Consider the following 14,255-nt stretch of genomic DNA (forward strand, 5'->3'; position numbering starts at 1 on the left):
ACGGAGATGATTAGTTGAAGTGCCGTACACCATAATGACGCTTAATAGCACACAAGTATGGCAGAGTGAAGTGTGTCACTTCTGAACTGAATTAGCCTCTTGAGCATCGCGGCAGCGTGGCTATAGTATAGCGCCACTGGAATACAACTGACCACACGGTAACCTACTTGTGATTGTGGCATTGGTAAGGGTAGAGCTTCTCCATACTATTACAAATATTCTTTTCATTTTTCTTTTTTTTTCTTCATGAGACACTCTCGGCCGCCTCTTCTCAGACTGTGACTTATCAACCAAGTGATATCATCAGCATCGCATTCACGCCGCGATACGGCGAGGGAAAGTGAGCAGATAGCATGTCATTGATTGATCGAGCGAGGCGATGCTCCGCCGCATTTATATATGTTCATCATAGAGTCCCCTCTGAGCACTGACGGACCCCCCCCCCCCCGGTTTCTGCTCACTTCAATCAGTGGAGGGGGGGGGGGAAGAAAGAAAGAAAGGAATAAGAAAATAAAACAGAAGCTGCTCGGTCTCCCTGTGATAGGCCTCTTATTGCTGGCTGGCGGTGCAGCTGGCGGAGGAGGTGTTGTTACGGGCGAAGCTGGAATGGAGACATTTGGAGAGGCAGAGCAGGGCAGGTTAACGTGCTGTAATGTGTGTGAACAGCCTTTCTTTTCTTTTTTTTTTTCTGAGTGAGGCTCTGGGCCCCGTGCCACTGATTCTGATTTTTTTTTCCTCCCCCACTAAACTCCTGACCCTAATCTGAGGCCAAGAATGACAGAGAAGGGGAGACACGGGGGGGGGGGGTTAAAGAACTGAGGAAAATAAGTAAAGCAGATGCACTTCACGGGGGTGAAAATGGCCTCACTGCCCTGCTGGCTTGTACCGAAGGAACCGGGCCGTGCGGAGTTTCCCCTACCGTAGCATTTTTGTGAGTACCACCTAGTACGAACCCCCACCCTCCACCTCCCGATCAGGGAAACGTGACGATAAATGTCTTAATTTTCAGTGAAATGTTGAATACGTACACGCAACAGAAGTTCATAATACTGAACCGTAGAATAAAAATTTCAAAATCGAATAATCTTTAGCTCTCTGACGATTATTTCGCTCATGAAATGTGACTTTGTCCCATAATAAATGCATCCAAGTGAGTTGCAGCAGTGTTGACAGCGCAGATGTCACACCCTGTCTGGCACTGTGGTATTTTGGTGTTGGCCGGACCGCGGTGGATGGCTTATAACACAGTGATTACGACATGGGCGGCACGGTGGCCCAGTGGTTAGCGCTGTTGCCTCACAGCAAGAAGGTCCTGGGTTCGAACCCCAGGTCCTCTCTGTGTGGAGTCTGCATGTTCTCCCCGTCCCACCACCAAAAGACATGCGTGTTAGGGTTAATACTCCTGCGTGTGAAGACGACGAGCTGGAGCTGGGCGCCGGGTGCTGCACGGCGGTGGCTGCCCGCTGCGCGTGTTGGCATGGGTTAAATGCAGAGGATGAATTTCCCCACGGGGATCGATAAAGTACATCCCGGAAAAAACAAAACATCTTCAAATGTCACGTTTACAAATGTGCCGTTCTGTTTACCTCACGGCCGCTTTACGCGCCACACGGTCGGAAGGTCCATCGAGTTGAACGGCGACCCGCCGCAGAACGAGGCCGCTCGTATTTCCGCCGCATGGGCTTTTTTATAGAGGTCGTGACACAGCCGCCGGGTCAAAACCACACGTCTGCTAGTTTGTTGATAGTCCTGTTACTGCACAATGTATACTAGCCCAATACATAATGTACCCCTACAGTACCAGCGTGGACCCCCTTTTAATGCTTGTGAGTGCCTCGATTTCCTTGGACATGACAAGTGTTTCACCAAACCCATGAAAACGTAATGTCGGTTACAGAACTTCCCCGTCGCAGATACGCGGCTTTGGCCCAACAGCGGCGATAATTACCACAGCGAAGGGGAATTACGTGTGGTGTAACAAAAGTTTAGCAGTAACCTTGGTATCACAACAAAACGGGATAGAGGACGTGAAAGGGCAAACATTTTGACAACATTGCCCCCCCCCCTCCGCCGGTCGACAACATACTCACACTTCACCACCAAAGCCCATTAATAGAACATTTCTAGGGGGAAACACTGTGGGGGAATTTTTGGTGGGGGGGTATCCCCCTTTTTGTCCCCAGTTGTATCCGGGCAATAACCCCACTCTTCTGAGCCATTTCCGGCCGCTGCTCCATCCCCTCCGCCAACCCGGGGAGGGCTGCAGACTACCGCACGCCTCCTCCGATACATGTGGAGTTGCCAGCCGCTTCTTTTCACCTGACAGTGAGGAGTTTCACCAGGGGGACGTAGCGCATGGGAGGATCACGCTATCCCCCCCCCCCGAACAGGCGCCCCAACCAACCAGAGGAGGCGCTAGTGCAGCGACCAGGATGCATACCCACATCCGGCTTCCCACCCGCAGATAGGGACGCCTGACCAAGCTGGAGGCAACACTGGGACTCGAACTGGCGATCCTCTTGTTGGTAGGCAACAGAATAGACCGCCACGCCACCTGGACGCCCTAGTCCCAGAATCCTTGAGGGGCTATTCCGGAGATAGAGGATAAGAGACAGAGAGACAAAGAGGAAGAGAGAGAGACGGAGATTTAAAGAGAGTGTTGTCTCCTTTAAACCTCCTCACCCCGCTTAACACAGAAGCCCGACTCCGTCCATGCTGCAAACAGCCCCATGCTGCACAGTGCAGCCAGAGGCAAAGGGCTACCAAGCGGTTGGTCTACCTCATGCTTATTCCAAACAGATGGAAAGGAACCGACGCTAAAAGCGTCATTACATGGGCAGAAACAAGAGAGGATTTTTCCCAATTTGGAAAATTGTAGTGGTCTGTGACACATCTAAACGCCGCAATCCATCACAATCAAATATCACAGAATAGCAACCCAGAACCTCCTAACGGCTGTCCTTTCAGAACATGGCGGTGTGGCTCATGTTCCCCTTCACACTGAGATGACAAGCTGAAACACTAAGTGGGAGCCATTTCAATTACATACGCGCGAGGTGGACTTACCGCACCTCGACGGTTGGAGCATGCTGGTTCGCCATTAGCGGTCAGCATTAAAATGGGGGAGCTCAAACCGGGTACATAACCAGGCCCGCTGCACTGTCCTGTATAGACACTGCTGGCTGCTGATGATGTCAAATGGTGCAGCATTAAAAGACCCTCAAGGTGCTTTTTGCCAAACACGAAGGCGGCCGACGCAGATTTGGCATGTTTACAACCCCGTCGGCCGTCACCGTGTGCGGGTGTCGTTGGGGTTGTGAAGTGGTCGTCATCCGTAACGGTGTTGTCGTAAAGGGGGAACAGTTTCACTGTATACAGCGTGGCTGGCCTGTGAATAACAGGGAGCGACGAGCACTTTCTCTTCCCCAACACGGACTGAACGGCTGGAGCGCCTCAGCCGAGCCGCTTTCCTTTGCTTCAGATCTGTTTTACAGAGAGGAGCGTGTGTCACATCTCTTCATTTCCTTCCTCCTCAAATGATCCGTGACCTGTGCAAATATCTACCTCTAATCTGGATGAAAATAAAGATAAATTCTCAGCGAGCTCAGTTAGAGCAGCAGCTAATCCCCTTGTAACCAGGCAGAGATGTAAAGCATCCCTCTCTCTCTCTCTCTCTCTCTCTCTCTCTCTCTCTCTCTCTCTCGCCCGCTCTCCTATCTCCTTCTGCTTTATAACCATCATCTTCAACCCCACACCTCTTCTCTTTTAACTCATCAATTGACATGCACAGAGGCGCTCCACACACACACACACACACACACACACACACACACACACACAGCTGAGTCGGATTCTCCGGGAAATAAAGCTTCATGTGATGTTTTACATTGCGCTCTGCATTCCTGAAACTGAGACTGAGTGCTATACTACATCACTTAAAGTGGGTGAATGAGCGCTTTTGTCCCTCAAAAAAAAAAAGAAGAAAAGAAAAGAAAAACGAAAACACAGCCCAGAATAAGGAACAGCTGGGTTTGTGAATGGTAAGAGCGAGGCTGCGTGTGCTGCAAGTGCAAACTCCAACCGACAGAACCTCCCAACAAGCTGCATTATAATAATTCATTATAGTGAAAATAAGGTCGGAGCTTATTATTCTTGGTTTACGGTTCCATTCAGCATTCTGCAGGATTTGTATTTGGTCTTGCTGTTGCTCAAAGAAAAAGAAGCAGTAAGCAAATGTTATGCATGTTATGCTGTACGGCGCGATGATATATCCACATGTTATGCATATATATCTGTGTTAACATAATAGATGGCATCACTTCAGTTGGTGAGCAAAAGGGGGAGGGGTTCTCGCTCAGAGCCAACTAATGGTAATGTAGCACCCTCTCCACCGCTGATTCTGATTGGCTGGGAGCCTCTCAAGAGCAGCAAGGGTAATAAAAGTTACAAATGAGAGCAGGCTATTAGAACCATTGACGTGCGTAGGCTAGCGTGCTAATTAATTGATCCTGAAACTTCATCTATTCTGCAGCCAGAGAGGAACCCTTAATTAATCAGCCCTTCTATATCCTTGTCTCCCCACCTCCCCCCATTTTCTCTCTCTTAATGTCTTCTTTAATTGTGAGCTGGAAATGCCAAGGGTCCCAAGGGTAGGGATGGGGAGGAGATCTAGGTTGTGAAGGAGAAGAGAGATGGAGAGAGAGGGTATGAAAGAGCATCTCTCTCTCTCTTTCTCTCTCTCTCTCTCTCTCTCTCTCTCTCTCTCTCTCTCTCTCTCTCTCTCTCTCTCTCTCTCTCTCTCTCTCTCTCTCTCTCTCTCTCTCTCTCTCTCTCTCTCTCACACACACACACACACATCTAAAGAGTGAGTCTTCACTATTTCTTGGGTCTCTTCAAAAGGGAGTGGCCACTGTTGCCAGGGCCCCTCTCTCGCCTCCCTACCCCTCCATCCTTTCATCTTTGCTGGCAGAGGGGCTGATTTACGGGGGCTCCCCGGCCATCCGTCAGAGACAGCTGCGCTTGCTGCATTAACCCCAAAGACAACCCGGGCCCCTAAGTGCTTCCAAGTGGCCCTCTCACTCCCCACCGACAAGGAATCCCCCAAGCTCAATCGATGCCATAAATTACCCATCTTACTTCCTGCAGTCAATAGCCCGCGAGATGATACTCGAGGCAGACGATGGGGTTTTTGTGTGTGTGTGTGTGTGTGTGTTGGCAGGTACGCCTGCCATTAGGGTTTCTAAGTGGGCACCAACTGTACCATCAGTGATTTGTGAGTCCTCCACACCAGCAGAGGTCTCACCAGGAAATTATCCCCATCCCAGAATGTGAATATGTATCTGAAGATTGTGTTGTAGTGTTATTGTTCTACGTTGAGTACACTGAGCGAGCCACGCAACCCGAGTCAAATTCCCCGTTTATGCAAACCCACGTAGCCAATACACTTGATTCTGATTCTGAGACCCACTATGCCCCAAGACCCACCCCACCCATGGCAAATATCCTTATCACCAAAACCATAGGGAATTTTACACCACATTGAAACATATACCGATACCTGCTTACGAATGCAAAAATGCCACGTTTAAGACTCCAGCTGAGGTTCATCACATTGAACTGCTTGGTAGCGTAAAAAATTAATATGAAAATAAAACTAGCTAGGGGGCATCCGGGTGGTGTGGCGGTCTATTCCGTTGCCTACCAACATGGGGATCGCTGGTATGAATCCCCATGTTTCTTCTGGCTTGGTCGGGCGTCCCCACAGACACAATTGGCCGTGTCTGCGGGTGGGAAGCCGGATATGGGTATGTGTTCTGGTCGCTGCACTAGCGCCGCCTCTGGTCAGTTGGGGCACCTGTTTGGGGGGGAGGGGGAACTGGGGGGAATAGCGTGATCCTCCCACGCACTACGTCCCCCTGGTGAAACTCCTCACTGTCAGGTGAAAAGAAGCGGCTGGTGACTCCACATGCATCGGAGGAGGCATGTGGTAGTCTAAAGCCCTCCCCGGATCGGCTGAGGGGGTGAAACAGCGACCGGGACGGCTCAGAAGAGTGGGGTAATTAGCCAGACACAACTGGGGAGTAAAAGGGGGACATTTTTTAAAAAGAAATCAAAATAAAATAGCATTCCAATTATACTCCCTTCAGAGACCTCAGACCTCATTTTTTGAGACACTTTTGCTTAACACTTTCTCATTATCGTCAACTCAGACAACAAAATTGTGTGTCACAATATTGCAATATCCAGGCGGTACAGTGGAGCAGTGGTTAGTGCAGTCGCCTCACAGCACGAAGGTGCTGGGTTCGAGCCCCGGGGTAGTCCAACCTTGGGGGTCGCCCCGGGTCGTCCTCTGTGTGGAGTTTGCATGTTCTCCCCGTGTCTGCGTGGGTTTCCTCCGGGGGCTCCGGTTTCCTCCCACAGTCCAAAGACATGCAGGTCAGGTGAATCAGCCGTACTAAATTGTCCCTAAGTATGAATGTGTGTATGTCGGTCCCGTGTGATGGCCCGGCGGCCTGTCCAGCGTGTCTCCCCGCCTGCCGCCCAATGACTGCTGGGATAGGCTCCAGCATCCCCGCGACCCTGAGAGCAGGATAAGCGGTTCGGATAACGGCCGGAATGGATGGAATATTACAATATCCAAATTTCATCCCTCTGCAATACCACTGACAGTTGCTGGATAACAATACTGAATGATTGCCCAATCCTTTCTGTTCCTCTTTCTTTCTTTCGTTCTCTCTTCCCCCCCATCTTACTTTCTTCATCTCTACTAACAACCATAAAAATAAAGGAGAAAAGCAAAAGATGAAATGGTTTCGAGACATCAGTGCTGACAGCCGAGGCCGGTACAGGCCAAAGGGCTCGGGGAAGAGGACGAGTGGTAGGTATGGACTGAACAGACAGAGGCTAGCCACATTCCCACTTAACGTTAAACGCTTGGCTTCTATTAAGTTGGCCCAGTGTGTGGGGAACAGCTGCCACGGGTAATGGCTGCACTCTGGTTCACGCACACACACACACACACACACACACACACACACACACACACACACACACACACACACACACACACACACACACACACCCGTATCCTTCTCTTTCGTTTTGCAGGCAATCTTTTTCTATCCCTCTCTCTCTCCGTCACCCCCTTCTGTCTCTCTTTTCACATCAAACACTAATGTTTCCTTCAAACTCCTTTTCCTCTCCGACTGCCAACTTTGACATCACAGGAAATTACGCTCGGAATTGGCGGCGGTGTCCTTTTGGTTCTCGCTTTCAACTCCACTCCCCTTCCCAAAAAACAAACACTCTCTCCGGCGCGTCCTTCGTCTGTCATGCCTGAGACGCACAAACCGCCGCCTTCCTCCACTTCCTCCTTCTCTTCTTCTTTCCCTTTGGTTGCTAAGTATTTTCTGCCACCCACCATCGTCGCCTCCCCGTCCCTGCAGACTCCGCACTCAGGGAAGCGCGCACACACACGCACGCACACACAAACATGAAAAAAATGTACTTAGTGTGTCACAATCTCTGACACACAAGCACACACTTGTACAGTGATGGCGACAAGACCAAATGCCGCGTTGGAGACTTGTTTGCTTGTGCACAGCAGCAGCTACAGCAGCCAAGCCGTGACCGGTGAGATCAGGCCTGTGTCTGCTCCCGCTGGCAGCATTCAAACAAGAGGCACTGAGCAGTCTGCTAACTGGTGCCTAGCTGCAATGTTAGTTTGTAATGTCCTGGAGGTGTATGTGTGTGTGTGTGTGGGGGGGGTTCTATCCTAATGGGGACATTTGGTCTCCATCAGGATAGAAAAACCTTACCCCCCTACCTAGTGGGGACATTTTATGGGTCCCATGAGGAAAAGGGTCTCATTTATGGTTAGAATTTGGGTTTAGGGTTAAGGTTAGAATCAGGATTAGGTTAAAGTTAGGGTAGGGGTTAAGATTAGAATTAGGATTAGGTTAAGGTTAGGGTAAAGGAAAGGTTAAAATTAAGATTAGGTTAAGGGTAAGGTTAGGGTGAGGGCGAAGGTTAGAATTAGGATTAGGTTAGGGTGAGGGTTAAAATTAGAATTAGGATTAGGTTAGGGTGAGGGTTAGAATTAGGATTAGGGTAAGGGTTAAGGTTACAATTAGGATTAGGTTAAGGGTAAGGTTAGGGTGAGGGTTAAGGTTAGAATTAGGATTAGGTTAAGGTTCAGATTAGGGTAAGGGTTAAGGTTAGAATTAGGATTAGGTTAAGGGCAAGGTTAGGTTGAGGGTTAAATTTAGAATTAGGATTAGGTTAAGGTTCAGATTAGGGTAAGGGTTAAGGTTAGGCATGCAGTTATGATGGTTAAGGATAGGTTTAAGGGCTATTGAGTGAATGTAGTCAATTAGGGGTCCCCATAAGTATAGGGTGACATGTATATGTGTGTGTGTGTGTGTGTGTGTGTGTGTGTGTGTGTGTGTGTGTGTGCGCACGCGTGTGTGTGTAATAAGTGTGATCGTGTCTACATTCTCCTTGAAATACAAAAGTCTCTTGCATGTAAGCACACATGCAAAAGTTCTCGTCAACGTGACTGCCCATTGTGGGTCGGTATGTGTGAGGATGCAAGTGCGGGTCTACAACTAAGTGTGCATGCATGTATTCATACATCGAGTGAGAGGGGACAAACGCAAACACTTTTTTTTGCATGGGAGTGTGCACGCATGTTCAAATGTGTATGGTAGCAAATACAAATAGTGTGTGTGTGTGTGTGTGTGTGTGTGTGTGTGTGTGTGTGTGTGTGTGTGTGTGTGTGTGTGTGTGTGTGTGTGTGAGTGAGCAACCTTGCCATCATGGCGCCAAAGGTCCAGGCTGTATTCTAGGGAGGTTAAGAAAGTTCCCTGAGGAAGGACAGCTGAACCTGGGATAGCGGTTCAGCGGGCCTCCTGAGGCCTGCTGGTACACAATGCCCCCATCACACACACACATGCAGATGTACCCATTACCCAAACAAAGCTGCACACACACGCACACGCACGCGCGCGCAAACACACACACACACACACACACACACACACACACACACACACACACACACAGACTCAGACACAGACTCAGACACACTGACAAACTGTCATATAGGTGACTTTTATCTGGTTACAGTGTAATTGTTCCATCGAGGACTGAGGTCAGTCCTTCTCAAACCTAAAACACACACGTGTGTTACACATGTGTGTTATCAGCATTAGTCATTCATTGCTTGCTTTGGTTTAATTATGAGGAAATTAAGTCAAAGATGCTGCTTTGTTCCACAGCTCATTTCAATGAACACATGCCACATGCACACACACACACACACACACACACACACACACACAAAGATATACTCCCTGGGAAATCACCGAGATCTGTGTGCGCACACACTGCAGCTGACGTCAGATTGCCTAGCAACAACCCAGCATGACTGGCTGCGACACACCGTGCTCTCTGCCCTAAGTGCAATGCATTATGGGGGATCATGTGCTGTGTCTTACATCACCTCCAATCACCTGCTGTTGCAACGGCAGAGAAGAGGTTGAAATTGGGGCGCCCGGGTGGCGCGGCGGTCTATTCTGTTGCCTACCAACACGGGGTTCACCGGTTCGAATCCCTGTGTTACTTCCGGCTTGGTCAGGCATCCCTACAGATACAATTGGCCGTATCTGCGGGTGGGAAGCTGGATGTGGGTATGTGTCCTGGTCACTGCACTAGCGCCTCCTCTGGCCGGTCAGGGCACCTGTTTGGGGGGGAGGGGGAACTGGGGGGAATAGCGTGATCCTCCCACACGCTACGTCCCCCTGGCGAAACTCCTCACTGTCAGGTGAAAAGAAGTGGCTGGTGACTCCACATGTATCGGAGGAGGCGTGTGGTAGTCTGCAGCCCTCTCCGGATCAGGAGAGGGGGCTGGGGAAGTGACCGGGACGGCTCGGTAGAGTGGGGTAATTGGCCGGGTACAATTGGAAGACGGAAAAAAAAAAGAAGGTCGAAACTGATCTAGGCACCTGATCTTGAGTGAGACTCGTTTTTTGGGGGGGGATTTCCTCCCCATTTGTATCCGGCCAATTACCCCACCGCTCCGAGCCGTCCCGGCTGCTGCTCCACCCCCTCTGCCAATCCAGGGAGGGCTGCAGAGTACCACACGCCTCCTCCAATACATGTGGAGTCACCAGCCGCTTCTTTTCACCTGACAGTGAGGAGTTTCACCAGGCGGACGTAGTAGCGCGTGGGAGGATCACGCTATTCCCCCCAGTTCCCCCCCCCCCGAACAGGCGCCCCGACCGACCAGAGGAGGAGCTAGTGCAGCGACCAGGACACACACCCGCATCCAGCTTCCCACCCGCAGACACGGCCAATGGTGTCTGTAGGGATGCCCCACCAAGCCGCAGGTAACACCGGGATTCGAACAGGTGATGCCCGTGGTGGTCGAGTGAGACTTTTAAGGTTAATTAACAGTTAAGACAAAGAAAGGGAGTGAAAAGGCCTATTACCCTATCAGCTTGTCAGCCCACCTGAAAAGAACTAACCAACCTCCAGCCCCATCCGCCCCTCCACACACACACACACACACACACACACACACACACACACACACACACACACACACACACACATGCTCCCTCCCGCAGACACACAGCAGCAAATCCATCTAACGAGTGTTTGTTTCATACTCAGGTTTGACACCTAAGTGGAAAGAAATGCCGCCGGTTGGATGATTTAATTGCACAATTGTTTCCAAGAGCCAATCCCCCGTACCCTGGCGAGGAGGGGGCAGGGTCTGTCAGTCAACCAGTATCAAGAAAATGCCACATGTCTCGAGAAAACCCTTTCAGCACTTAAGATCATTTAAGATGATTCGAGTTACACGCGAATAAATTAACCTTATCCCGCTGGCAGACGTATTTTCTTCTTCCTCTAGTTTTAAGAAGAGTAAGATTCTCAGACCCAATACCCAAATCAAACGACTTGTGAAGACGGATCTCCCTTTTCTTGCGCCCCCGCCCAGACCGCTGACCGCCTTTCTGCTGGTGAGACTCATTACGCTCATCTGAGTGTGTGGAATTACGCCACCTCTTCCGAACTCATTACTGCGAGCTAGATTTCACCGTCCGCAGACAGACGGCGTGATGGGGCTGCTTTTAAAGCGAGCGCCAGATAATTAGAAACTTTAGAAGCGCCGCTCCCATGGCCGTAGCCAGGGAGAACAAGTAATTCTATTTGAACTAATTACTCTCCGGAGCGCCGCGCGCTCCCCTATGTAATACGCCCAAGGAGCCCGGCGCCGTTTCTCCTCCTGCGTGTCGGAGTTATCATACAATGCCCCGGGACGTGGACGGCGGCTTTGCGTGTCCTGCCGGCTCAGTTTATTTTTATGTACCAAACCCCCCCCCCCCCCTCGGCACTGGGGGGAGTGCGCTGACATCATCTGAACGCGCCGGAGGCAGGGATAAGCCGCAGCACGGGTGACGCGGCCTCCCCCTCGGCTCCCCCCGGCACGTCTAGGACGGAGGAGCGCTGAGGTGTGAATCAACAAAACAGTGAGTTTAAAAGGAGTTAATGATGTTGAAAATAGGAACGGGACAGTTTATAAGAAATGACTCACGCCAAAAGATCTCATTACCATACAAAGGGAATGGGTTATTCTTAATGTAACAACGGGAAATAGGTGTGTGTGTGGGGTTGGGGGTGGGGGGGTGCATTGTCTGAGTGCACTGAACGTACACTTGCACCACGATACACTCGGGGAAAGACAAAGTCATTCTGTCAGTCCATCTGTCTCTCCATTTTTCTGTCTCTCTCGCTCTCTCGCTCTCTCTCTCTCTCTCTCTCTCTCTCTCTCTCTCTCTCTCTCTCTCTGGCCTTGCTGTGTGTGGGAGCTCACCCCAGAGAGAGAGGCATCCAAGCCGAGACCAACAGACCACGCTGACTAAATATAGCAGGCAGTGACAGGAGGACTCTCTCTCCCTTTCTCTCTCTCTCCCTTTCTCTCTCTCTCTCTCTGGGCCCAGAATAGCCTGGCTTGCTTTGGCACCCAGTGCTGTTGTTTCGCTCTGAACTCCACCAATGGAGCCCAGTTGCCATCCACTCACAGAGATGGTGCTAAAGTTATGCCAGTAACACAAGAGACTTCATTCCCATAATTGCAGATATTTAAAGTCACACACACACACAGACACAGACACAGACACACACACACACACACACACACACACACACACACACACACAGACACACACGCAGCGGCAGCGGCAACAGCGGCACATGCTCACACACTCCCATCCAGTCCAAATGGGATTTACTTAAGACTCAATAAAGCAGACAGAAGTGCCATTGTCTCTAACACAGGCCTATTGTACTGCACTGAGAGACTGTGACGTCTGTTGGCCGTGCTGTTCCCATGTTTACTACACACAGAGCGCTCCACTACTGCCGCTCATCACACACAATCAAATATGCAATCAAACAAACTCACACACTCATACACACCCAGCATCAAATCTGTTTTCATTCTAGTGCCAGTCCGTGGGGAACTGAGTGATGAGGGGAGGTGACACTACCACATGCCAGGGTACGAGTTGTGCTCCCTGGCATTTTAGGCTCCATCTCGAATGGAACATGCCGAGCCTTCAGGGAAAAATCACTGGAAAATGTGCACGATGAGAGACAAACACCCCACTGCAATACTGTTTATGATACCAGCTACAATATCTGGAATGGCACCACAGAGAGGATTTAGTCAAGTCACACTGGATCAAGTATGCACACGCACGCCCACGTGCACACACACACACACACACACACACACACACACACACACACACACACACACACACATTTTGGCTAATTTACATACCTGTTGTTGAGGATACTGCATCCCGCCCATGCCTACTTGGCCCCTCCCCTGCATGCCCATTGGGTATCGGTGCGGCGCAGGTGATGTGTATGGCTGGGTCGGAGGGTAAGGCCCACCGCCGGCCTGCTGGGGCGCGACGTAGGGGTTGTTGGCCATGCCGTAGAGCTGGGAACGCTTCATGGCCATGAAGTCCATGGAGGCCACCTGAGCAGAAGAGAAAATAAGAGGGCTCCTGTTACTTCACCCCACCCAAGAGACTCACGCACAAAGCAACCCTCCACCTCCTGACTGGTTGCTTTACCATCAGACACTCCTCTTGTTTCATTACTACCGCCTGATCTTGGCGTAACAAAACGCCAAGGGAACGATGAGGTCATAGGTTAAGTTTGAGCGTTAATCTTGGGGGCGCTACCATGTGAGTCTCGCATGGTGTTTTTCTTTCCACTGCAGCCTCGAACTGCTGTTGCTGTTGTAAGTGGCAGACTACTGTGGGCTAAACTCTGGAAAAAGGATGGCAGCAAGGAAACTGATGGCAGGGGTGCACACTGGTCATTCTCAAGGAGAAGGCAGTATAGGGGAGGTGCTCGCACAAAAGCACATAAACACAACCCGAAGAGCGTTTCAGGAAAGATAAGGTATAATGGAAAAAAACAACAACAAAAGAAATTGCAGATATGGCCACCCCCCCAAATGGGTGAGGGGATCACTGGATGCAAACAGTGGATGAGCTATAAAGACTTTTTGTGTTTGAATCCTTTGGGGGGGCTGCATGGCCATCAAGCAACATGCTTTCCAATGCGACAACTTGGGTTCATTTTTTTCTTTTTTCTTTTTAACTGTCAAAACATTTTAAAAAAATAATCTTACAAAAGAAACCGTCAGGGGCAATATAATCCTTTTTAAGTATTCTGGAGACTTTTTAAGGGTCTGTTTGGGGTCTCTTAAAGCTGACGGAAAGTTCCGGTAGACTGCGCGGGGGCTAATGCTAATCCATCACCCAAAGCGGAGTGTTTGTCTGTCCGCCGGGCAGATAATGTGAAGTTCTCCTATCTTCTCTTTCGCTCGCTCCCTTCCCTCCACCTCCTGGGATCATATGTGATTTATGACATTCTGTTCCACACCCACACACACACACACACACACACACACACATCTCCCGCTCTCTTGCCATCCCTGTCTCCCTCAACAGCTTCCTCACTTTCCCCAAACTCAATATCGCCTCATCTAGCGCGCGGAGCAGAAATTGCCCCGGCTTCATATTGCCGCGCCTAATATGGAGAAGACATGTCCTGGGGACGGCGGCACTTTATTCGCCGGGTTTTACGTGCGGACGGTTACGCTCCGGCATTAAACCGGTTGTGTCCACTGAGGCATGTGCGTGTCGGCGAAGCAGTTTGTATTC

The 14,255-nt window shown here is 50.3% G+C and overlaps 1 protein-coding gene across 1 annotated transcript in view; it reads right to left on the minus strand.

Moving 5' to 3' along the window:
* LOC130125980 (AT-rich interactive domain-containing protein 1B-like) overlaps positions 1-14,255 on the minus strand; it is a 218,005-nt gene that overhangs the window by 199,722 nt on the left and 4,028 nt on the right. Inside the window, 1 exon segment of the mRNA XM_056295355.1 lies at positions 12,854-13,057. Within this exon segment, the coding sequence (XP_056151330.1) occupies positions 12,854-13,057 (204 nt within the window).

Source organism: Lampris incognitus, chromosome 16 (genome assembly GCF_029633865.1).
Source record: "Lampris incognitus isolate fLamInc1 chromosome 16, fLamInc1.hap2, whole genome shotgun sequence".
Classification (NCBI taxonomy): Eukaryota; Metazoa; Chordata; class Actinopteri; order Lampriformes; family Lampridae; genus Lampris; species Lampris incognitus.